Here is a 25,908-nt window from a genome sequence, read left to right on the forward strand (position 1 = left end):
ATGTGGGATCTCCCCGGACCGGGGCACGAAGCCGTGTCCCCTGCATCGGCAGGCGGACTCTCAACCACTGCGCCACCAGGGAAGCCCTAACTATTTTTTAAATGACTATTAAAAAGGCGAAATTGTGCCCGTCTGGAAAGGGTAATGGTGAGTTGGAGCTAACTCCTACAGGCTGGTGAGAGTCAATGGTTAACTATGCAGGAAGTTTATGAGCCAACTGTAAGCTTGAAATAGGCCAGGGTGAGTATTTACACGAAGGAAATCAATAAATGCTACGAATCAGGAGAGTCTTTTGTGTTTGCTCTCTCTGCCCTCAAAGAACTAGTTCACTGGCATAGTGCTAGGTATCATTTGTGACCCAACTAGCTCATTTGTTTGAGTGGGAAAATACTGATTTGCTTTTCTGTAGAAGATTGTTTTAGCTGTTAGAATATCGTTTATGGAATTAATTTTTTAGCAATAATCTTTTTATCTGGACATACTTAAAAAAAATTCAAAGAGATATATTCCCATCACAGTGCAAAGTGAACAGAGTAACACCAGTTTTGAAAATGTCATTGTACCTAAGGAATCTTAGAGCACCCAAATATACAAAGGGTAATCTAGAGGCCGTCAGGAAAACTACTGTTTTATATTTGTGTGAAAGAGGATCATTTCAAAGAAAAAAATCAATTGGGTATTTGAAACTAAAAATCCCTTTACAAGTTTTATCCATATTAGGCTATTTCTTGAAGAATACCATTTTTGATATTCTTGCCTTGAAGAAAGAAGGAAGGATGATGAGAAAGTAGGAAATGCTGGGTTTGGGAATTTATGGAGGTAAGAGAAGGAGATAAGACTCTGTGATGACTTGCTACCTCTTCTATTTTAGGCCCTACCTCACTGAGCTGGTCGTGGGCACAGAGAAGGCAATCAGGCAACACCTTGAGGGGTATGAGGCCACGAAGTGCGGGCTCTTGGCCTATTCAGCCGTGCTGTGATGGTGACGGCGGACCTTCAGAGCTTCCTGTACAAGTTTGGTGGGGTCTGCGTCTCAAGTTTAACTAACCGCTTCCTATGGTAGTGGCAGTGGCAGCCCGGCCCAGCGGTTCACCTCAAAAAAAAGGAGGTGGGTAACATCCCAGGCTGTGGACCCGAGAAGCCATTGCTCACAGAATGCTGCTATCAAGGACACAGGCTAAAAGAGAAACATTAACTTAGGCACTGAATCAGCTGTGAAATGAGCACGGGGGTAGCAGAAACTCCCCGGGGAAGATAAAGGAAAGCCAAAGGTATCTAAAGCTTAGTACTAACAGTGAAATTAGGGAGCTCCCAAGCGGCGAAGGTGGTCCCCAGCTTGCAGACGGATTTAGGATGAGCATGTCATGCCCTCCTCCTTCCAGATCACTCTATCCTCCTCACCTTTGTTTTTCTCCATGGACTCCTCACCTGACTTTTGCTACATTTGTTTATCTGTCCCTCCCTGCCAGTAGAATGCTGGTCCCAGGAGAGCAAAGAGTCTGTTTTGTCACAGCCGGCGCCACGGCACCTAGAAAACCTGCTCTGTGGGAGCCCTCAGATCCCTGCTGAGCCAAAGAGTGCAGGGGAGAGTCTACTGTGCCAGGGTGATGTAGGAACAGACGTGCTTAACATGTCACTTACTTGTTATAAACCGGAAACACTGACAAAACCTGCACAGGAGAAATCATATTAAAAATGATTAGAAATTTGAAAAGGTTCAGGCACCCCAATGTTCATAGCAACACTATTCACAATAGCCAAGATACGGAAGCAACCTAAGCGTCCATCAACAGATGAATGGATAAAGAAGATGTGGTGTACATATACAATGGTATATTACTCAGCCACAAAAAAGAATGAAATTTTGCCATTTACACAACATGGATGGACTTGGAGGGCAATATGTTTAGTGAAGTAAGTCAGACAGAAAGACAAATGCTGTATGCTATCACTTATATGTGGAATCTAAAAAACAATACAAATGAATGTATACAGCAAAGAGAAACAGATTCACAGATATAGAGAACAAACTAGTGGGAGAGAAAGAGGAGGGGAGGGGCAAATTAGGGGTATGGGATTAAGAGATACAAACTACTATGTATAGGGACTTCCCTGGTGGTGCAGTGGTTAAGAATCTGCCTGCCACTGCAGGGGACACGGGTTCAAGCCCCAGTCCGGGAAGATCCCACATGCCATGGAGCAACTAAGCCCATGCACCACAACTACTAAGCCTGCACTCTAGAGCCTGTGAGCCACAACTACTGAGCCTGCGTGCCACAACTACTGAAGCCCATGTGCCCTAGAGCCTGTGCTCCACAACAAGAGAAGCCACTGCAATGAGAAGCCCGCGCACCACAACGAAGGGTAGCCCCCGCTCGCCGCAACTAGAGAAAGCCCGTGCACAGCAACAAAGACCCAACGCAGCGGAAAAAAAACCAAAACCAAAAACAAAACTACTATGTATAAAATTAGCTACAAATATATTATATGGTACAACACAGGAAATACAGTCAATATCTTACAATAATTATAAATGGAATATAACCTTTAAAAATTGTAAATCACTATGTTGGACACCTGAAATTTATGACGTTGTACGCCAACTATACCTCAGTAATATAATAATAATAAATAAAAGACTATTAAAAGGTAGGAGAAATACATGCAGAATATCAATAGGAATAAAATAACCACTGAACACTTTAGTGTATCTTGGGGTGACAGAGTTAGACTTTTGAAACCTTTTTTTTCTTTTAAACAAATGAACACGTTACAACTATGCTTTTTTTTTAACATGCAGAAAAACTCAGGTGAAGATGATACTTTAACCTAAATAGTTACAAGTTCAGAAAATGTTTTCCTTTTAAATGTTTTCAACCAGGTAAAACCTACTTTAATATTGCTTGATTTCGGAAGAATTTTTTTTTTTTTTGAATCACTATTGAGAAAGACACCAAACATCCTGGGTAAAAGCTGGACATCGTGACACAAGTTACCTGAAAGAGCGTCTCCAGGCTGAGGTTTGCCTGGCCCGTGGCATTAAGAGCTTTGATGGCAGGTGTTCTGTAAGGACAATGGTCAAAGGTCACTCGGTACTTCAGGAAACTCCGAATCCCACAAGCTCTCATTTTGGCAGGCTCAATGCAAGGCCTAGCCTCATTATCTCCCTTTCCCCCAAACAGATTCTGGCCCCCATGCATGTTTGCTACCTTGTCTCAAACTACCATGGTGGAATTAATTCAACCCCGTCTGCTCAAGGAAGCCAGGATGATGAAAATGTTTTCTGTGAATTGAACAGTTGCCACCAAACACACGGGTCAGTAAAGCCAAGGAAAAATATACAACTACTTGCCTTTTGGGGACGCACTGACTTATAATTATAGAATTTTCAAAATTAGAAGGGAAATTAAAGCCCCCCCAAAGTTTATTTATTTAAGTGCAGGGAAATGTTTTCCTTCCCAAAAAGTCTTACATAGAAAACCATGAACCTTGTTCCATCTTTTCCTTTTACAGATGGGTGAACAGAGGCCCAAGAGGCCACCCAGTGAGTCATCAGCAGAGCTAGTGCTGGAATCTAGAACTCCTGACCCGGAAGGCCAGAACCAACCTTGTCTTCCCAACACCCAGCCATCTGCCAAGAAGCTCCTTGCCATGCTCTCCACCACATACCACACTCTCCCATCCTGGCCAAGGGCTAAGGTACATTTTCTGGGAGGGGACAGCACCTATAGTCCTCTCCAGTTCCCGTAGCAAGAGGGGCACATTCTCCTGACAGCAAGAAAACACTGCAAACCAGAAAGTGTTTAGAGACTACCTTCGGTCATCTCTCTTAGGCACTGGCTTCCAATGGTCATAATTTGTCTCCACTCGGAACCACCTGCAACACAGCACATCACCTTGTCTTAGCCAAGGTCATTTGGGACATAGCTAAAGAAAAAAGTATAGAAAAATAAAAAAATACCTCTAGTTTCACCAATTAAAGGAAAAAAAAAAAGATGACTGATACAAAATGACCAGAGCCTTTAATTCTACTCACGCTCCATTTAAAGGATCTAGAGGCCATATGTCTGCTGGGCCATCTCTGTTCCTTGTGATGACCACTCCCTCCTGGGGGAATGTGCCACCAACAATGTAATAAACATCAGCCATAAGGGGAGTCTTGGCCAATTCGTAAACAGCTGCTTCAAAGTTTTCTGATTCACTCAGGGTCTGAACAAAAACAAAACAACAAACCTGCATTAGCATCATCATACGCGGCAGTTATCCACACCAACTGATGGACAGCTGGTCCAAAGCACATTCTCCTGCTCTATTAAGCCATGGCTATAATCTTGAACTGCTCTGACCGCATTCATTCTCTTGTCATCAGGGCTCCTGAGACGGAAGAAGCCTCGATGGAAAGCCAACAGCAGCAGGGTTTTTCTCACAAAAGAAGAGAACTTTGACAAGTTCTGTTTGGTGAAGAGACCCGGCTCACCAAACACAGCCTGCATGATTTCGAGGCAGATCACCCTCGCAAAGATCTCCCCATGTTTCTTCATTCATTTGTTCTTTTAGCAGATATTTCCTGAATGCCTGTTATGTTCCAGGCACTGTGCTGCTGTGGGAACAGAGCCGTGAATATGATGGACCCAGTCCTTGCTCTCCCCAGACTTCCTAAGATGAAAGTCAAGCCAACAGGCAATAGTGACACAATGTGATAAGTGTCAACACAGGAGAAGGAGATGTTGTGGAAGTCACAGCAGGGGACCCATCCTTACCCAGGCCATTGAGAAGGTCCCTCAGGGAGGTATCGCATGAGCTGAGGTCAGAGAGACAAACAGAAGTCAGACCAGAGAAAACGGCAGTTGTGGGGTTGGGAGTGGGCGTGGGGAAGAGAGTTGTAGCTCAATGGGATAGACTGGCAAAGGGCTGGAGATGAAAGACGGAGTGCTGCATTAGAACATCGAGCTGAACTGGGCTTCATCAACACTTCCATAGGTCTGCAGCATGGATAGTTAAGGGGATCACTTTCCAAATATTCAGCTTCAAAACAAAACAAAAACAAAACACTGAGGGCTTCCCTGGTGGCGCAGTGGTTGAGAGTCCGCCTGCCGATGCAGGGGACACGGGTTCGTGCCCCGGTCCGGGAAGATCCCACATGCCGCGGAGCGGCTGGGCCCGTGAGCCATGGCCGCTGAGCCTGCGTATCCGGAGCCTGTGCTCCGCAACGGGAGAGGCCACAACAGTGAGAGGCCCGCGTACCGCAAAAAAAGAAAAATATGTGAAAGATGCATAGTTTGTCAACATCTTTAGGGAATATTTAAGTAAAATGTTTAGGAGAGGGCTTCCCTGGTGGCACAGTGGTTGAGAATCTGCCTGCCAATGCAGGGGACAAGGGTTCGAGCCCTGGTCCGGGAAGATCCCACATGCCGCGGAGCAACTAAGCCTGTGCGCCACAACTACTGAGCCTGCACTCTAGAGCCCACGAGCCACAACTACTGAGCCCGTGTGCTGCAACTACTGAAGCCCATGCGCTGCAACTACTGAAGCCCATGCGCCTAGAGCCCGTGTTCCGCAACAAGAAAAGCCACCACGATGAGAAGTCCGTGCACCGCAACGAAGAGTAGCCCCCCGCTCGTCGCAACTAGAGAAAGCCCGTACGCAGCAACAAAGACCCAACACAGCCAAAAGTAAATAAATAAAAAAATTTATATAAGAAAAAAAGTTTAGGAGAATTTCAAGTCCACAGGGTCTTGATCATTTAGAGCAGGACAAGGAAGGGCCAAAAAGGCTAAACCCAGGCAGGGCCAGATCCTTTCACCAGAGATGTGCTCCTGAAAATGTGCTTTCTGTGGTCAGACTACAAGTTATATGTGGCCTGGAACCCTGCTGACTAATAGCGAACCTAAAGCTGATGTTCCTTTTGTTGTGTGTAGAGCTACCTTCTAACGCATTTGTTTTGCTAATTCAGATACTTGCAAATGGAGATTAAGACATCTGCAATTGGAGATTCTAAAAGGAGGGCACATCTATATCTGTAGAAAAACATATTCTCTTTTATCTCAATTAGCTATTGTGGAAACTCTAGCCTATGACAAAGATTCTCTTCTTGACCGAACTCTATCCAGGCTCCTGGAGCCCACTTCTCAACTATGCCTTAACCTCAGCCTATAAAGACTTGGACAAACACTATCACAGCTTCTGACAGCTCAAGGCCACGTTCTTACGATGACTGTAGCCCCCTTATAGTGCCTGCCTGAAAAAACTCAAGGCTTCCCAAAGACTTTACAGCTAATACCTGAAGATAGGGCCCCTATGTCGCAGTCTCTGCGGGAGGGTAGGAGGCTGACTTACTTCACATGGACAACTCCCTCCTTTCTACTTTTGCTAATTTTTCACTTCTGTGACTCTACTGTGCTCCCCTCACCCCCTCCCCATTCCCTCATTCTCCCTTTTAAAATACTCAGTCAAGTAGAAGTTAAGTTCCATTCACGCTGGACACTTTTCCCTATTGCAATATTGTACTACTGATAAAAATCTGTCCTTAACACTTTAACTAGTGTCCCACTTTATCTTTGGTACTTATTATCAAAAAAGGTGACAGGCATTTTGTAAACCTTTAAATGCTTATTCTTGTCAGGAGCTTCTTACATTAGAAACAACATTGTTAAACGACACAGCATCACAACATGAACACAGTTTAGAACATGACATTAGGGAGAGGTGGGCTCGACAGGAAAAATACTCACAGTGCGGATAAGCCAGCTGACCGGTGAGTGTCTCTGAAAAAGGGCGGCAATCATATTCTCCCACCACGAGCCTTTATCTGCCAAGGATGGAACAATAAGTATATGCTCGAGTCGCTGCCCCAGAGCCACGTTTTAAAATTCCTAAATCTTGTTTCTTTCCCATAGTACAAGTTGATGTGGGAGAAATGGTGGTGGATGAAGAGTGATTTTATTAGCAACCAATTTTCAAAGATGAAGCCCAAATTGTATGGCAACATATAAACATGTATATGTACATGTGTGAGTGTATGTGTGTGTATATATGTATTTCACATGTGTGTGTATATAGTCTTTTACCTGGAAACAATGATAATTATGTTAAAGGAAATCATTCTATTATATTACTTCATGCAAAATGAAATTATGTAGCTAATAAGAAAAGTGACCCAACAGTATTTGGAAGGGCTTCCCTGGTGGCGCAGTGGTTAAGAATCCACCTGCCAATGCAGGGGACACAGGTTTGAGTCCTGGTCCGGGAAGATCCCACCTGCAGTGGAGCAACTAAGCCTGTGCGCCACAACTACTGAGCCTGCGCTAGAGCCCGTGAGCCACAACTGCTGAAGCCTGTGCGCCTAGAGCCTGTGCACTGCAACGAAGAGTAGCCCCCGCTCGCCACAACTAGAGAAAGCCCAGGCGCAGCAACAAAGACCCAAATCAGCCAAAAATAAATAATAAAAAAAATAAATTTATAAAAAAACACAGTATTTGGAAGACTGTAGAGCACATATATATTTCAGAACTTTAAGTAAGATTTGGGCTCATTTATTTATTTATTTTTTGCGGTCCACGGGCCTCTCACTGTTGTGGCCTCTCCCGTTGAGGAACACAGGCTCCGGACGCGCAGGCCCAGTGGCCATGGCTCACGGGCCCAGCCGCTCCGCGGCACGTGGGATCTTCCCGGACCGGGGCACGAACCCGTGTCCCCTGCATCGGCAGGCGGACTCTCAACCACTGCGCCACCAGGGAAGCCCCTATTTTTTTTAATGCTTTTTAACATCTTTAAAATTATCTGTAGGGGATTTATTTCCAAAGAAAAATTTTCATTCAAGGAATAAGCATTTCATTCAAGAAACAAGCATCTACTAGCCACCATATCCAGACTTGGTCCAGACCCTTGGAATTTAAGAGTAACCAGAAGAAACTAGTGTACCATTAAATAACAAGGTTTTGATAACCATAATAAAGTAAAACAAGAATGTAATCATGAGTGACAAGAGAGGACTCCTCTGAGAGGAGAGTAAGGATAGCCCCTCTGAGTTGTGGACATCTAGCTAAGGCAGGCAGAGCATTCCAGACAGAAGGCATAGGTGTCAAGCCTAAGGCAGGGACAAGCTTGGCAGCTGTCAAGAAACGAAAGAACGCCAGTGAGGTCCAGGTGGAGTGAGGGAGAAGGAGAAGCATAAAATGAGGTGCCGGAGGTGATCACTTAGAGTTTTGAGGTCAGAGTCAGGGCTCTGGATTTGTCACGTGAAATAAAAAGTCAGGGACTTCCCTGGTGGTCCAGTGGTTGAGAATCTGCCTTGCAATGCGGGAGACACCAGTTTGATCCCTGGTCGGGGAACTAAGATCCCACATGCCGTGGGGGAACTAAGCCCGTGCGCTGCAACTACTGAGCCCGTGGGCTCTGGAGCCCGTGCATCACAACTAGAGAGGAGCCCACGTACCACAACCAAGAGCCCACGCACTGCAACAAAAGATCCCGTGTGCCTCAACTACGCAGCCAATAAATAAATAAATAATTTTTTTTAAAAAAAAAGAAGAAGAAATGGCAAGTCATGGTAGGTTTTAAGCAAGGGAACAACCTGATCATGCAGCTGCAGGGTGGAGAAAGTACAGGAGGGTGAGAACAGTAGTGGGGAGATCAGATGGACAGCGAGGCAGCAACACAGGGAAGGTGGAGAGAACGGACAGGGAGAGTCTCGTTTTGGTGGTAGAGCTGAAAAAACTTAGGGACCGAGGGGTCAAAGAATTCTCCTGGTAGCAATTGGTTGAGGAGAAGTGCAATTCCCTGAGACATGGAAAATTAGGAGAGGTGTAACTTTGGGTGGAGGAGGTTACTAAGGGCAGCGAAAGGGGAAAAGAAAAGAGCAAGAGATGTGCTTGAACATGTTAAGTTTGGGATGCCTAGGAGACATCAGCGTGGAGATGCTGAGCAGGTAGTTGGACACTTCAATCTGGGGCTCAGAAGAGGACCAGCCCAGAGATGTGACAACAATGACAGATACGTCTATGGCCCTTGCTCTGTGCCAGGCATTGCTCTAGATACCTTACATACACGGACTCATTTCATCCTACAGTGGTTATTATCGTCTCTGTTTTTCAGATGAAGAAACTGAAGCACAGAAAGGTTTAGCACCTTGGTCGTGATCACCAGCTAGCAAGTGATAGCACCAAGGTATAAACCCAGGCAGCCTGGTTCTGGGGTCTGAGATCTTATCCGCAGGTGGTTAGGTCTCCCACACTCTATGCCATTTGTTAGTCCTCCTCCTTTTCTTATCCTTATTCATATACTAAAGGCACTGTTGGCCCTCTCCATAATATCCAGAAACTTAATTGAGGATCTTAATCATTGCTATTAAAGAAAAGATGTTATTTTATTGTTCAGGCATTTTAACTCAGTCTTCGCAGACTAAAGATATAACTAGCTTTCATTAGCTTAAGGTTAAAAAAAATTTTTTTAAGAAATTTGACAGTATTTAATTAAATGTGTATGTAAAAGAATAACTCAGTTACTTTTAAACTGCTCATACCATAGCTATCAGTTAAATAATTTTGTTTACACATGTTTACAGTCATTCTCTGTAAAACTTCAGGAACTGTCATGCTGTGGTTTGAGTACCATGGTAGATAATTAGTCTCACTCATAGCTGACATTTGAGAAAATGATGAAGAAATACATGAGGATAAAGAACTGAGTCCCTTGGACAATGATATGTCCTTAAACAGCATCTTCCTGGTCCAGCCTATGTAAAAAGATAAGAATACATCAAAGGAAACAACAAGTTGATCAGGGGTTCATCAGATGACCGACACTACACTTTAAGAGACTCCATGTACCTGTCTTTCTCCTTTATTCAGTTGCAATTCCTGAAGAGAGACCAGAGCTGGCTTATCTCAGGGTTTCCCACATATTGGGGAACTGAGTGGTGTCCCCTGAGACTTAGGGGATGGCAGTGGGGTTATTTAATAGAGCAACCAGGCAAGGACCCAGGAGATCAATTTGAGAACCATCTCTCCCATCAACCAGCTGTCCTTTTATCTTGCAGCCTTAGTTTCCTCCTTTGCATAATGATGCAGTTAATAATATCAACCCAGCCTATCTAATAGGACTGTTGTGAGGGTCTAATGAGAAAATTTAGAAGTGCACAGAAAACCTTAAAGTGTTTTACTTGTGTAATGCCACCATATATCCTCTGATTACTGCAATAGCTTCCAGTCTTCTGCTTCCATCTTAACCCAACATGATCTAGTCTCTACGAAGCAGCCAATGATAGTTAAGAATATAAAGGTAGGGCTTCCCTGGTGGTGCAGTGGTTGAGAGTCCGCCTGCTGATGCAGGGGACGCGGGTTCGTGCCCCGGTCCAGGAGGATCCCACATGCCGCGGAGCGGCTGGGCCCGTGAGCCATGGCCGCTGGGCCTGCGTGTCTGGAGCCTGTGCTCCGCAACGGGAGGGGCCGCAACAGTGAGAGGCCCGCGTACGGCAAAAAATATATATATATATAAAGGTAAAACAGATCTGTTCACTCTCTGGCCTAAACTCTTCCTAGGGCTTCCATTTGGGTTAAAACCCAAACTCCCCCTCATGACCCTGCACCACGGCCTCAGCCTTCCTCTCTGTCTCTACTGTCACTCCCCACTTACTCCATCCTGTAACCACGTTACACAGTCTTTTGTTTCTGGAATGCACCAGGGATGGTCCTCCCCCAGCTTCTGCACACCTGGATCACGTGGGTCAGGCCTTCCCTGACCTCACGCCTGCAGTACCTGCTGCACGCCCCCCTGACCTCACGCCTGCAGTACCTGCTGCACGCCCTCCTTCATTCTCTGTCACATCTTCCTGTTTTACTTTCTTGGTAGCATTTATCACTAGCTGAAATCATCTTCATTGCCTACTTGCACACTGAGCACCTTCCCCCACGAGAATGGAAGCATGTAGCGTGGAAGGTGTTCCATATGTTCTGCTGGGTGAGTGAATGAAGTACTTGGATAAAACTGAACAGGGATAGGGCTAAAAGTGCTCGGGAGTTTGTTTTGATTACCTCGTTCGTCGCCAGAAACAGTAAACTTGTGTGGGCTCTGACCGGTCCATAATCCTACATAGCCAATAAAGGTGGTTCCTGTGAAAGCAACCTGAAATCAAGAGATAAGGCATCATCTCAACACGCCAACCCAATGTACATCGAAATCACCTGTTTTGTCCCACAATTTCATGGATTGTTTTTTCTTACAAGTTCCAACATAATAGAATAAAAACTCTGAAATAGCCTTCTAGAAGATTTAACTTTGGGGGTCCATGGATAGAAGTCAAGTGGATCTGTGACCTCAGATGAAAAAAAAAAAAAAGGTACATCTTTATTTTCACTAGCCTCTAACTGAAATTTTACTCCCTCTGTTAAGTGCCTGTGACTCATGTATTTTCACATACATGATGGCATCATCCCTATGTTGATATGGTATACATACATATCTTGAAATATCATTCATACTTACCACTACTCTGAATTTATGGTAGTTTCTAGACCCACTGCTAAGTGTTACCAGTTAATGTGTTAAGAAAAAGTATAATATTGAAATGGCTGTATTTCAACGTAACTGGTTTCTTCGCAATCTCGTAACTTTATTTGATGTATTTACGAAACATTATTTTGAGAAGGGATCAATAAGCTCGCAGAAAAAAGAAGCCCATCCTAGAAGTAGCAAATGGGCTTCCATTTAGAAACTCACGTTGACTCGATTATAAGAGATTAATATCATGCATCTCACAAGCTCTGTGAAGTAAGGGGAAACAAGTGAGACTGTTTGTTCGGTAATAATCAAATTTAAATTTTAAATATTAAAAAATTCTTTTACATACATCTTTCATTTAATCCTCATGGTTATTCCATGAGTTGTAGGGCTCACACCCACTTTTTTTTTTCTTTCTTTCTTTTTTCTTTGTTTTGCTTTGCTCCCACTTTAAATGAAGGAAATGAACTCTAATGATTACAAGACACCACTATATCCCTGAGGAGAAAAACAAACTCTATCGGTTATTTCAGATACCAGACACCCAGCTCACATGGTTCAGTAAAGATGAACTAATACTTTCGTATTTTGAGAAATGAACGGGCCTAGCTTACTTTTTTCCTAGAAAGCTGAATTTTAAGTCAGTAACTTTTCATTTAATTGTTTATTTCTACCTCATCTGGTTGTAAAATAAAGTGGCTAAATTACAAGGGGAAAATGCAATGGTCTTAATTTCATAAATGACCTCTTCCCCGAGACTCGATGAGGGTCTTCCATGAATTCTCCCCATTTCCATTCATGGCAGTAAAACAGAAATAAGTCTACCTCACTACTAAAGCCCTTATAAGACATAACTATAGGGGAAAAAGTAATCACACAGTCACTTCAGTCACATGGCACACCAACCCTCACATCAGTGTTACTCTTGAAGAACCAGCAAATTAAAGTTACAAAAATCAAAATCCCTGGTAGCTTCCAAGATATTTTATAACACATAACTACAAATAATTATATTATTTGTAAGATATTGTATCTTGTAGCTCTGAAAAACTGTATTTCTAAATGTCTGTGCTTTCCAACCGTCTGTGCCAGGTCAGTTAACATAAACAAAGCCCTAGGTGGGGCGGGACACTCTGATTTACAATCTGAGTTTTGGGGAGACAGCTACTTGAAGGCTGAAGGCCTGGGTTTTGTCCCACCTCTGCCTCATCTCCTCCTGTGACAGTGGAGCAAGTTAGTCTCTGTAAGTCTCAGCCCTTTCATCTGAAAAATGAGGAAAGAAATGTTGACTTAAGCCTGCCTCGCAGGGCTATCACGAAGATCAAAGGAGGTCCTGTATCTGAAAATACTTTTAAAACGATATGAACGCTAGATAAGAATAAGGGCTTCATTATTGGATGAATAACCTGTTCTTAATTTAGCAAAGCAATTTATTAGCCAGGAGCCCTCAGCAGAAAGACAATACCCAAGTGTAAACTGTTAAATTCGGTAATAATAGCCTAAGCACTGAGATAAGCCACACCAATAGACCATTTCCCATGAGAGCTCCAGGAGCAACAGAAACAAATGAAGCAACACCTGTTATTTAGGGCGAGTCTAGCAGGAACAGGTGAAATTACTTTTATTGCATTTAACCTTTTGCCGATTTTTAAGAATTTTTGCTCATTGTCGAATAATGGAGAAAAGCATAAAGTAGTAAAAATAATTGTTGTCCCCTATTATTATTCAGTAATAATTACGAACATTTTAGCAGATGTCCTTTCAGAACTTATTTTCATGGATATTCTGTCATTGCTACCACTTAAAACCATTTTTGAAGTAAATCTTCAACTACAAATTAAATTGGTAATAGTGGTGAAGTAAAGAAATGAAATTGAGAAAGTAGAAACTTTCACCTTAAATATTTCTGTACCGTTTGAAGGTTTTATGAGAACATTTTTGTTTGTAAAAGCAGGCGACCATCTGAGTATTTCGTAAATGAGTTTCTAGTATTTGTGACTCAACCCCTAAATGCAAAGAACAAACTAAATAAAGTCCTTAAACAGTGTCCCCCCCAAAGCCAAGATGACTTTTGCATTCTCTGTTTCATGCAATGACATGCTTTGTGTATACAATGAACATTGATTACTGCTATCTCTCTAGATATTTACACAAAAATGTGACAATAGTACATACTAGGTTGTATGTTTAAAGGAACTATGATGAAAATAAAATGATGTATATGTATAATTTCTTAAAGATCAAAAATAAGAGTAAAAAAATAAGAGTAGTGTGGGTCAATTATACTTTTAGAGTGAAGGACTATTTATTATTTGGCCACTATTTATCAAGCATCTACCATATGCTTTGCATAGATTACTTCATTTAACCTTTATAACTATCTCCATAAAGTAGTTATTAACCTCTCTGGGCTGTAATCTGCAAAATGGGTTGAAGTAATTTCCCAAGTTCACAAAGGAAGTGACAGAAGCAAACTTCAAAGCCAGGACTGTCAGATCCCCAAATTAGGTGTTCCTAGACATTTACACGACCCAGCCCCTCTATTCTAGAAGCAGCCTGAACGTGGGAAAGCAAAGGAAAGAGCTGATTTAGCATCATAAATGGAGACCAATCATACACCCATAGAAATTTCCCTAGGGAAAAGTGATTGACCTCTGTAAGTAGATTCTCAATAATAATAACTGACCCTTGTTTCTACAAGCATAATTGATGTAAAGCTCCCTTGTGGTTTTGTTTTTCCAGGAGGGTGACGTTTTTTGTATCTTAAATTGAAAACACAGTTAAGCTGCAGACCATCCAAGTGACGGCTAACTTGGGTTAGCAAGTCTCTCTGATTTCTGAATCTTACACTGTACAGATTATACCTGCCCATTCTTTATGAACTGCACATCCACTGTCAACTTGCGTAAGAAATTTCCAAAAGAGTAATCCAGGTTCCGGCCATGATAAATGTTGCCTTTGGAGTCCTGAGCCACAATACTGGTGCAGAATCTGGGAAAAGGGAAAAATTCAACATAAGTGAACAAGAAAAAGGAAATGAGTTTTTCATTTTAAAAATAAGTCCTCGGGCTTCCCTGGTGGCGTAGTGGTTGAGAGTCCGCATGCCAATGCAGGGGACACGGGTTCGTGCCCCGGTCCGGGAAGGTCCCACATGCCACGGAGCGGCTGGGCCCGTGAGCCATGGCCGCTGAGCCTGCGCGTCCGGAGCCTGTGCTCCTCAACGGGAGAGGCCACAACAGTGAGAGGCCTGCGTACCGCAAAAAAATAAATAAATTAAAAATAAGTCCTCAAAGTAAAACAGTTTTCTTCCTTAAAACAGACACATATGCTGTATAATCCCTGTGGATCATAATTCAAGATGAAAAAGACAACTGGACACAACAGCGTTCGTTCAGTATTACTAGACCTCTGCCCTCAGCACACAGGACATTGAAAACATACTGAATGCGAATTTCATCCTAAATCTAAATCTGAAACGGACTCATTCTGGGCTCAGCGAGTTCATTGAACTTTGCTTAGTCCTCTGCTTGGCAGTATGTAGCCTATTTAATACACCATTCAAGGTTGGCTCAAGCTCAACTCTCTCTTCTCTGGATTTCTCAGAGCAAACACCATGGCAGCTAACTATTTTGCTCCACAAATTGTTTCACTTTGTCTCCTTGGAAAAAGGGTGAACTATTTAGGAGCTTGCCACTTTTCCTGTCCCCCTTAAAGCTCCCTGCAGAGAGCTAATAAGAGAAAAGGATCTTTTAAGAACTCCCAGCCAGAGAGAGATATTTTGAGGAAAAGATGAAGAGGTTTGTTAAGAGGTCTAAAGGTCCATATTCTCTGTGAATATGTAATGTTATGTAAAAAGTACTTGAATATACCATGTCCAATTCCGGGACAGGGGAAAGATATGTATACACACACACACACACACACACACACACACACACACACACACACACGAAATATCCTGAAGGATGGATAGTCATTTCTGAGTAACAGGATTGTGGTTAATTTTCTTTATACTTTTCTGTATTTACTAATTTTCTATGATTACATATTGTCTTTATAATTAAGAGAAAACAAATGTTACCTCCTTTTCTGTTTGTTTAAAAAAGGAAGCTTGGTCACGTTTTAATTTTTTCCAAGGTAAGAGTTCACGTCAAGAAGCAAACTGATCAAACACTGGAAGTAGCTAAAGCAAAGTCTATAGACTCTCAAAGGTGATTTTTCAAAATTGGAGAGACAACAATCCTTTCATGTCATGCCCAAATGTTTTGGTGTGAGGTGGCCCACAGCACAGGGAACAACTAGGGAGCCAGGCTCTGCTTTGGGAGATGCACTGCACTGTGCTGGGGACATGTGCTTTTAGCAGCAACTCTGACCACTCACCATGCATCTGACTTTCAGCAAATTGTCCCCTCTGAGGCTTGGTTTCCACATCACAAAAGGCAATACAATCTCCAGTGCCTCATATCCAGTAGGCTCAATAAAACGTCGCTAGTCTTACTTAATCTGATTCAAAAAGCCTTATACCAGAAATGAGGACAAAACATTTCCTTTGTTAATGCTAGTGGAGTCTGATGGTGCTTTTTCTTGCCAGGCGATTCAGTATATACCTTAATATCAAATCCAAAAGTTAGAATGTTTTTTTACTAGAATTTTTGCTCTAGTTGATTTGAATACAGTGACTCCAACAAAGGAAGAGGAAAATGAAAATAAATTGATTTTGTCACTGAGAAAACCACATGTCAGAATAGGAAAAAGATGGGGTAGGAGACGAGGAATGGCAAAATTAACTTAGGTCAATTGAAGGGCCCTTTAATACATCTGTGTCTTAAAACATTTCCCTGAAGAGGAAGGCAGTCACAGTGCTTCTTAACCTACTCTACCTAGATGTTCTGGGAAGATGGCAGCAGGCAGTAAAGTTTCATTATCCACAGGAAAAAAAATTTTTTAAACATCTTTCGGCAGGGAGAAGCTATTAAGTATCTACAAGATGTTACTAATGAGTCTGGTCTGGTGGCAAAAAAGTAAGTCCTGAAGACAGAAACCAAGTCAAAGCTCTCTTAATTCCAGGACCTGTTACTGAGCCAACAGAGGCTCTCCCTGCACTTTGCCTGGGATCAACCACACACTCCGTATTGCTTTCCCCTGTGTGTGCCACAGCTGATCATGTCCACTCCGGGTACCATATACTGGCTTGCCCCTACTAGCCAGAACAGTGTAGCCTGTGACCCCAGCACTGGAGGCAACAGGCTGAGAAAGAGGAATCATGATCGCTAGCCATGATGAACATGGAAAGTTAAATGCAGTGTGACAAATGAATGCTGGGACAGCCTCTTGTATTATAAGGCTGGGCAGTCATTGGATTAACTTGAGTGGGATTATTCCAAGACCTTACTGGGAAAGTACATGTCGAGCAGAGTTTCAAAAGTGGGATGCTACCTGGATTGGTGAAGGGAGAAAAGGGGACTTCAGGTAGAGGAACAGTTCAGTGTTGAGGTCAGAGAAGCTGCTTTCCTTCTCGAAGCTTATAATCTGCTGCTCAGTTTTACCCAGAGAAGCAAAGAGGAAGCACTGGAGGTTTCTGGGCAGCCCGGTCACCACCCTGCTTTTATTACACTGAAAACATGTCTCCTCCCCCTCAGATGTGGCAGGAATCCGGGTCAAGTCTCAAATTAATCCGCGCTAGCGCGGGGCACTCACGCTGTGGACTCGTAGGCCAGGTTAAGGAGGATGCAGTCGGCCAGGGTGAAGTTCAGAGCGTCGCACTGGCCGCGGATCTCGTCGGTGAAGGGCTGGGGCAGGAAGAGCTCCAGCTCCCAGACCGCCTTTCGGATCAAGGCGAGGACCCACTTGGGGACAGTATCCCTAGAAATGAAGAACCACGAGAGTGTCTGATCTGCTCAGAGGTTCGTGCGTGTGTGTGTACTCTGCTCAGAGGGGTGCGTGTGTGTGTACTGGGGGAGAGGGTACCTAAAGCTCTCTCATCCTTAGGGGTGAGTTCTAGGTGCCTCGCTTACCCAGAGAGCTCACAGTCCAGGTCCAGCCGGCATCACCCAAAACGCAGCGTCCCGAAGAGAAAAGAACACTCCGAGAGAGGGAAGTAGGGCGACGGAGAGTGGTCCCCAAAGGGGTGGGCCTGGGGGCCCATGAGGCCTGCTAGGGGTGCGGGGCTGCGTCCCCTACTCGGTAGCTGAGCAGCCAGCCGGGGCGACAGCCCGGGAGACAACCCGCGCGCCACCCTGATCCAGAATGGCTGGTGGACTGGCGTGCCACTGGAGACACCGAACTTGAAAGTCAAACCAGCTGTGCGGGATCATCCCCAGCCCCGGCGCTGCCTGGGGCACTAGCAAATGCCAGCTCTGGTCCCCGCCACCCCTGCACACGCCAGACGCCCGGGGTGAGCGGCATGGGGTGGAGGGCAAGGCTGTCCGAGAGGGAGGGGAGGATCACAAATCTCAGTTTGACGCACGTTGGGCAGCAAGCGTCCGGGCTTTGCCGCTCTCCGACTCCCGCCCGCTCCCCCTGTCCTGCACTCACCCGATGATACGCGCCATAGAGGCGCGCAAGAAGTCGCGGTCGAAGTGCTGCAGCACTGGCAGCCAGCGCAGCTCGGGGGCCGCGTCCAGGCTCACGTTGAAGAGCGGCGGGGCGGAGGACGAGGCGGCGGCCGACACCCCGGCCCCGGCCAGCAGCAGCAGAGCCAGCGCCATGCGCGCACTCGGACCGGCGTCTCTCATAACTCGGTCGGCCTCAATTGGACCGCTGCCCGCGCCCTGGGGAAGCGCTGGAGGACGAGGAGGAGGAGGCGGAGCCTGGGCGGAGCCGGGAGGGCTGGAGGCGGAGCCCGCGCGCCGCTTGGCCTGGCTAGTCACGCGGGACCCGGAATGGTGAGGGGAGCCGCCTCCCCAAGTCTAGTATCTGCGCTTCTCGCCCCAGTGGCTCCTTGCCGCGCCCCCGCCCCCGTCCCCGGCCAAGGGTGCCGCTCTGCTCCAGGTCCCCCGAGGGAGCTAAATGCGGTCGCTAGCTTCTGGCCTCCCAGTCTCCGCCCCATCCCACCCACGTGGTCGGAGAGAGCGTAATCTGCGGCCTGGAGGGCGTTTACGAAAATGGTTTTCAGCGGCCAAGAGGGAGCCAGCAGAGTCCTATTGCGGTAGGAAGGGCCTTCCCACCCCCGCCTCATTTGCTCTTAATTTAAGTTCTTCAAAGGTCTATCTGGATTTTATAAGGAGAAGGAGAGCTTTTTCAGTTCAGCAGTCCCACTTCTTTTCAGTTACTTTAAAAAAGCTAAAAAGGTAGCTAACATTTATGTGCAAAGTGTTTTGCCCACTCTGTCTCATTTGACCATCAAAACAAGCCAGAAGATTCGTTCTCCTGACTCATCCCTGTTTTCCTGATGAGGAGTGTTATGTAATTTGCCCGAGGTCACATCGCTGGTGAGCTAGCCTCAAAGCCAGACTATCAGAATCCAAATTCCACCTTCACAATCGTTAACCTGAAGCAGCCTCACCTTTTCGCGTTCCCAGTTTGGGAGACAAAAAGTGTTAGGCTCAGGAAAATCACCAGACTTAATAAGGGTGGAACATTCTTTCATGGTTAGCACGGTCGTCCGTAGGTAGAGTAAGTGTGTAGGGGAAACTTGGAAAGTTCGCTTTTTTCAGCCCCCTCCCCCAACTAGAATACACCATCACTACCTCTGGTTTTTTCCCATTTTTTAAATTGAAGTATAGTTGATTTATAGTGTGTTAATTTATGCTGTACAGCAAAGTGATTCAGTTATACACGTATACATATGCTTTTTTATATTCCTTTCCATTATGGTTTATCACAGGATATTGAATATAGTTCCCTGTGTTATACGGTAGGACCTTGTTGTTTATCCATCCTGTATATAATAGTTTGCATCTGCTAATCCCAAACTCCCAATCCATCCTTCCTGCACCCTCCTCCTCCTGGCAACCACAGATCTCTTCTCTAGTTCTGTTTCGTAGATAGGTTCATTTGTGTTATATTTTAGATTCCACCGACTTTTCCCATTTTTGTGGCTTACATGTCACTAGGCTAAAGTTTCAAGCCTCTGTTCCCATTTCTTCCTGGTCTTTCTGTAAAATTTAAGACCCAGGTGTTAATTTGCTCATTTGCAAAGCCTGAGTAACAGCAGTTGCAAGACCACCAAATAAGGAATACTCTGCGCCCTCCCAGATTCACCACACCCGTTTCCCTTCTTCCCCTATAAAATCTTGCCCAACCCTCGCCCAGGTGCGACTTCTCTGGCCCCTTTCTCTCGGACCAGTGAACCTCGCCCGGGAACGCTCCCTAATAAAGCTCACTTGAAGCTTTCCTGTTTCGCGGTGCCGTTTGTTAAGATCCGACCTTACAAATATAATTTCATATAATCTATTCCTCTGTTACTAAAAAGTTATACATATGTTATAGGACAGTTTAAAACAAAGATTAAAGGGAGATCTGGAATTACAAACTATGAGCCCTCTCCCTTCTGCTGCTTCTATGCTGTGCAGATTTCAGAGATACTGTACACTGATTTCATGGTTTATTTATGGAACTGAATCTACAGTTTAAAAAATACTTCTGTGGAGCGTGCAAGAAGGTAGATGATATATCAGAAACATGGGATATAATGTTTTTATAGCTGGCATCTCATTTTGTTCAGTTTAAAAGTAGTGTGAGGACTTCCCTGGTGGTCCAGTGGTTGAGTCTTCGCGCTCCCAATGCAGAGGGCCCGGGTTCAATCCCTGATCAGGGAACTAGATCGTGCATGCCACAACTAAGGCCCGGCACAGCCAAATAAATAAAATTTAAAAAAAAAAGTAGTATGGTAGTTTTAAAATAGATCTACATATTCTTCAATATGCTTCCCTGCCAGTGGTGGAGCCTAATTCCCCTCCCCTTGACTGTGGATTACATTTAGTGACTTGCTTCTAACATGTAGAATATAGCCAAAGAAGTAACGGTGTCTGACTTCCAAGATTAGGTCACAAAAGACATTTTGGACTCCTTGCATTCTCTCCTGGATTGTTCACCCTGAAAGAAGCCAGCTGTCATGTTCTGAGGACACTAAAGAAGTCTTATGAAAAGGTCCCTAACTTGAGAAACTGAGACCTTCTACCAAGAGCTGGAGAGGAACTGAGGCTTCTTACTAACCGTCGTATGAATAAGCCGTTTGGGGAGTGGATTCTCTAGCCCCAGCTAAGCCACCTGAAATTCCTGACTCACAGAAACTGTGCAATGATGTTCATTGCTTTAAGCCGCTAAATTTTGTGGTGTTTTGTTATGCAGCAATAGATAACTAGTACAGATCTGGGTAATGCAAGTGGAGTGATACCAAATACCTAGAACCGTGGGTGTGGCTTTGGAACTGGGAAGCTAGAAGGAAGATAGTTTGGTGATTTCTTACAAAACTTAACATACGTTTACCATATGATTTAGCAATCATTCTCTTTGGTATTTACCCAAAGGAGTTGAAAACTCAGGCCCACACAAAAACTTGCACATGGATATTTATAGCAGGATTTTTAAATGGCAAAAAAAGTGAAAAAACCTAACTGCTCTTCGGTAGGGTAATGATAAATTGTGGATTTATGGATAAATAATGGAAAACTATTACAACAGTTAAAAGATAGAATCTTCATTTATCCAGAATCTAATGTTGAGTTATAGTCAGCAAAAGGATATATACAATGATACTATATATGTAAAATTTTAAGATACTCAATGATACTTTTATTACACACACACACACATACATATACATGCACAAATATAGTAAAAAAAAAAAAACTAAAGGAATAATAGGCATCAACTGCAAAATAGTAGATATCCCTGAGAACGGGAGAAAATGGCTGAGTGGGGCTTCAGTTATACTCTTAACATTCTATTTCTTTAAAACAAACCAAAAAAGGTAAAAATTAATATTGAATAAATCTAGGAAATGGATATGTTTCATTATTTTCTATATGTTTAAAAATATCACAATTAAAATGGTAAAAGAAGAAGATTCAAGTATCCTTAAAGTAAGTTGTGAAGTATCATAATTCGTTCTTAGTTTTCATGTCATCCTTTTATACTTCCTCTCCCGTAACACTTTCCACAATTAGGTTCCCACGTCGTCTTAATTTTCCTTTACCCCTTAGCCAAATTTCCTCTTAAAGCACTCCTGGATCTGATCTTACTATCTAAGTAATAGGAATACTAGGTATACCAAAATTGGATCTTGCTGTAAGAATGGGACTAGAGGTGTTTTATATTTAAAAAAAAAAAGGGCCATTGGCACTCCTGATCCTCAGGCCTTCAGATTTGGACTGAATTACACCACTGGCTTCCCCAGTTCTCCACCTTGCAGACAGCTGATTGCAGGATTTCTCGGCCTCTATAATCTCCTGAACCAATTCCTATGATAAAATCTCCTCATATACATAGGATATATGAGATATATATATCTCCTATTGGTTCTGTTTCTCTGGAGAACCCTAATACATGCTTAATACATAGAGAAAAGAAAACCCAGTCAGCTATATTCACACCACACTATTTTCATATTGCATATTATACTTACAAAATTGTAAGTTGTAAGAAGCACCATTATTTTATGTATCTTAAAGAGAAACTTGCTGACATTTAAACTACAACACAATGCTTTCTTATTAGAATTTTAAAATGTGTATGTATTGAAAGAATTCTAAGTCTTTTGTCACAGACATTTAAAAATAAAATACCTGCTCTTGTACATGTTTGAGGAAGCGAAACAAATTGGTTAACATATTGCACAAGCTTCTTTGCATTCAAAATCAGACTCTTGTGAGTCTGACTTGGCTGGCATCCTAGATGCCCGTGTTTTTCCATAGCACACTTGTGTCATTAAGAACCTTGGTGTTGCAGCATTTCTTGAGTTCTCCACTCAAAAGGGGACTTCTGGGCTTCCCTGGTGGTGCAGTGGTTGAGAGTCCGCCTGCCGATGCAGGGGACACGGGTTCGTGCCCCGGTTTGGGAAGATCCCACATGCCGCGGAGCGGCTGGGCCCGTGAGCCATGGCCGCTGAGCCTGCGCGTCCGGAGCCTGTGCTCCGCAACGGGAGAGGCCACAACAGTGAGAGGCCCGCGTATTGCAAAAAAAAAAAAAAAAAAAAAAAAAAAAAAAGAGGACTTCTGAGGTGTTGGTAATATTGTTTCTTTATCTGGTTGCTGATAACCAGGGATGTATTATTCAACTTGTGAAAATTCATTGAGCTTAAGTACACTTAACGATACTTGCACTTTTCTTCATGTATGTATTATACATCAATAAAGAACTGAAAATTTTAGAAAAATGTTCCACTGTTTTTCTTCTGGAATTTTCTTACCAGCTACTGACTCTCCTTCTGCAAGTTTTGATGCTGGTCCTTGCTTGACCTAAGCAAATGTCAACTTAAGATTTTCAGACCAAGTTCATGAATGCGCATGAATGTACAATTATGTCAAGACTGTCATTTGGCTGCAAAAAATTTTAAGACACATCCCAATTTCATGAATTAAAAATGTGAAAAATGTTTGTCTTAAAATCACGTTACACTGATACTTTGCTTTTGAAAATAATGGCATAGTATTTTTCACATTGCTGTAGTGTTCACACCTTATTATTATTATTTTTTTGCCATTTCAAAACTGGCTTTATTTTATGTATTTATTTATTTATTTTTTAAACTGGCTTTAAATACTCATCAGGGTGCCATGCAAAGGGTCTGGGGTGAGAGCTTGTTACATATGAATGGGGGCTGGGGTGCCTGAGAGAGAAGGGACCCATCCATCAGGGCAGCTAGGGTGCTCCACCCCAAACCTGGGATAAGGTAACAGAGTAGAGGCCCTCTCTGGAGGGTCCCAGGACCAACTGGGAGCCAGCCCTCCCTTTGAGGTAGATCATCAGGGAAGGAGCCGAGGAGGAGCTCCCACGGTGGTGGTGACAGGAGGTCACTTCCTCAGTGGTATTGCTGATAGCTGGGGTAGCCTGGGGCCGGGGTACCCTCCTTAGGGGGCAGCTGGCTGGGGTCCTCCAGGAATGGGGGTGCAGTGCGGAACTGCTGCAAGTGAGGAGGATGCCAACATCCTCGATGAGGGCCAACAGAATGCCTCCCATTATTGCCGAGCCCACCATGGCCAATGGGCCACTGCAGGCAGCCAGCACAGCCCCGGTCAATGCTCCACTGGTGATGGAGTTCCAGGGATCTTCCTTGCCCCGCAGCCGCACCAGACCGCAGTCGATGGTGGAGAACAGGCTCCCCCGCACCGCGAAGCTACCTCCAATCTGAGGGGCTTGGATCCTCACAGCGTTGACACCGCCTCTCATTCAGTGCCGAATTCCGACAGGGGCATTGCGGAAGCCCTTAATGGCCTGGAAGACTCCACCGCCGATTACACCCATAGTGAAGGCTCCACCGCAGTCATCCACAACTCACCATGGGCAAGGCTCCCAAGCGTACTCCTCCATGGCACCCTATATCTTATTTTTAAAATAACTCTATCAAAGTGCTTAATGGCTGGATATTCCATCCGAAGTTCCTTAACTAGTCCCATATTTTGATATATTTTCTTGCACCCATTTTTGCCGCTATAAATTATGTTGCAATGGATATATCCCCACACTTAGCTTGTGGTAGACATTGCTGGTTGCCTACCCCAAATCTACTGAATACCTCCCTCTCTTCATTGTGAACAGAAGCCCAGTTCTGTTGGGGTTGTTACAGTCCATTTAAGCTGAGGGGGTGAACAATCCTGTTTCCTGCTTTCACGGCTTCCACTGTTGGTAGCGTAGCCATATAACCCAATTCTGGCTAATGAGACTTAAGGGAAGGCTGCTGCAGGGATCCTGGTAAAGCTTTTTGCTTTCCTAGTAAAAGGGATACATGTGACAATGCCCCTTCTTGTTGCCTTAAACTTAGAAGAAATGTCTATGAAGGTAAGGTATTATCAGCTCCATTGTACAGACAAGGAGACCTGGGCACAGAAATGCCGAGTAACTTGCCTGTGGTCATACAGCTGTCAGTCGGCATTCAAATCTTAGTGTGTGGCTCCAACACACTAAGAATGACAAAGCAGAAAAGGAACCCAAGATCTCGAAGGCATCGCTGAGCAGCTGAACCCAGGCCAGCAACTGTTTACCTCCAGACTTATGTGAGACTCCAATGTGGTTAGACTATTTTTATTTATTGGCTGCATCAGGGCTTAGTTGCAGCACCTGGGATCTTCTTTGAGTCATGCAGGATCTTTCATTGCAGCGAGTGGTCTCTTTGTTGTGGCACGCGGGCTTCTTTCTAGTTGTGGCCTGCAGGTTTTTCTCTCTCTAGTTGTGGCGTGCAGGTTCCAGGGCATGTGAACTCTGTAGTTTGCAGCACGAGGGCTCTCTAGTCGAGGTGCGCGAGCTCAGGAGTTGTGGCGCAAGGCCTTAGCTGCCCTGCGGCACGTGGGAACCTAGTTCCCCGACCAGGGATCGAACCTCTGCATTGGAAGGCGGATTCTTTACCACTGGACCGCCAGGGAAGCCCCAGACTATTTTTAGATATACTCTGTTAACTTGCAGCAGAAACAGACCCAAACACATCTTTTGAGCTGCCATATTTTGGACCATTCTCTTTGATTAGACTCTCAAAGTGTGTTTGAGTCAAATATTATGACTATTTTTAAAGGCTCTTGGTACACAGCACTCATTATTTTCCCTAAGAATTGTACTAACTCAGCACTCTCTTAGCACTGGGTATTGCTGACTAGAGTCAGAGGGTGTCAAACTAAGAATGACTAGCACCATCAATAAACCAGTGGAAGAAGGTGAGACTATAACCCCTCTGGAGTATTTTCAAATCAATCCTTGCCTTGCTTTTAAGGTGCATTCCTCTTGTGGTTTAAAAAAAAAAATTCATGAGTCTTAAGATACATTATCCCTCAGCCTCAAATAAGTTATTTTGTTTCTTACACAATAACACAAATCAAAACACAGGTACTGTAAAAGACTGAGAAAACAAACTAGAAAGAAAAAAAACCCTCACATGTGATCTCAATACCAAAGAAAATCACTTTACTATTTGGTGGCTTTCTTCTTGGGCTTTTATTATTCCCCATTTTCTTACAAGTGTAATTGGATTACACTGTAAGTATTTTTATATTTCGTTCTTTTATAATAAGCATTTCCTATTGTAAATATTTTAATGGTTGCATAATATTCCATCATATGGATAAATCATAGTTTATTCAACCATTTCTGGATTAACAAAACAACAAAAACAGAATCTGCAGAAGGAAGTAAAGTTACCACCTCAGGTATGTGCTATATACAAATATATGGTATTTAAATAGTACAGAATTAGCTACGCTCTCAGTTTTTGTTTTTTTTTTGCGGTACGCGGGCCTCTCTCACTGTTGTGGCCTCTCCCGTTGC

At 43.9% G+C, this 25,908-nt stretch overlaps 1 protein-coding gene and 1 pseudogene across 6 annotated transcripts in view; both read right to left on the bottom strand.

The window, feature by feature from the left end:
* NAAA (N-acylethanolamine acid amidase) overlaps positions 1 to 18,404 on the bottom strand; it is a 48,248-nt gene extending 29,844 nt beyond the window's left edge. For 4 of the 6 annotated variants that reach the window (XR_003428816.1, XM_027087464.1, XM_027087463.1 and 1 more), the window contains exons 1-9: positions 18,031 to 18,396; positions 17,194 to 17,358; positions 14,361 to 14,487; positions 11,031 to 11,121; positions 6,732 to 6,808; positions 4,037 to 4,209; positions 3,815 to 3,877; positions 2,997 to 3,063; positions 1,642 to 1,670 (exon numbers count right to left, since the gene is read on the bottom strand). Coding sequence is in view for 4 of the 6 variants with exons in the window: in XM_027087464.1 (XP_026943265.1) it covers positions 1,642 to 1,670; positions 2,997 to 3,063; positions 3,815 to 3,877; positions 4,037 to 4,209; positions 6,732 to 6,808; positions 11,031 to 11,121; positions 14,361 to 14,487; positions 17,194 to 17,358; positions 18,031 to 18,230 (992 nt within the window). In the remaining 2 variants the exon portion in view is untranslated. Of the gene's footprint in view, positions 1 to 1,641; positions 1,671 to 2,996; positions 3,064 to 3,209; positions 3,284 to 3,814; positions 3,878 to 4,036; positions 4,210 to 6,731; positions 6,809 to 11,030; positions 11,122 to 14,360; positions 14,488 to 17,193; positions 17,359 to 18,030 lie in introns of those variants that run through there. The other 2 variants (XR_003428817.1, XM_027087461.1) reach the window with 2 other exon arrangements.
* A 4,798-nt stretch (positions 18,405 to 23,202) lies between these two features.
* LOC113609885 (mitochondrial import inner membrane translocase subunit Tim17-B pseudogene) lies at positions 23,203 to 23,967 on the bottom strand (annotated as a pseudogene).
* Between the last annotated feature and the right edge of the window lie 1,941 nt (positions 23,968 to 25,908).

This window comes from Aethalodelphis obliquidens, unplaced genomic scaffold (assembly GCF_003676395.1).
Source record: "Aethalodelphis obliquidens isolate GAN/ISIS:26980383/991018 unplaced genomic scaffold, ASM367639v1 scaffold59, whole genome shotgun sequence".
Classification (NCBI taxonomy): domain Eukaryota; kingdom Metazoa; phylum Chordata; class Mammalia; order Artiodactyla; family Delphinidae; genus Aethalodelphis; species Aethalodelphis obliquidens.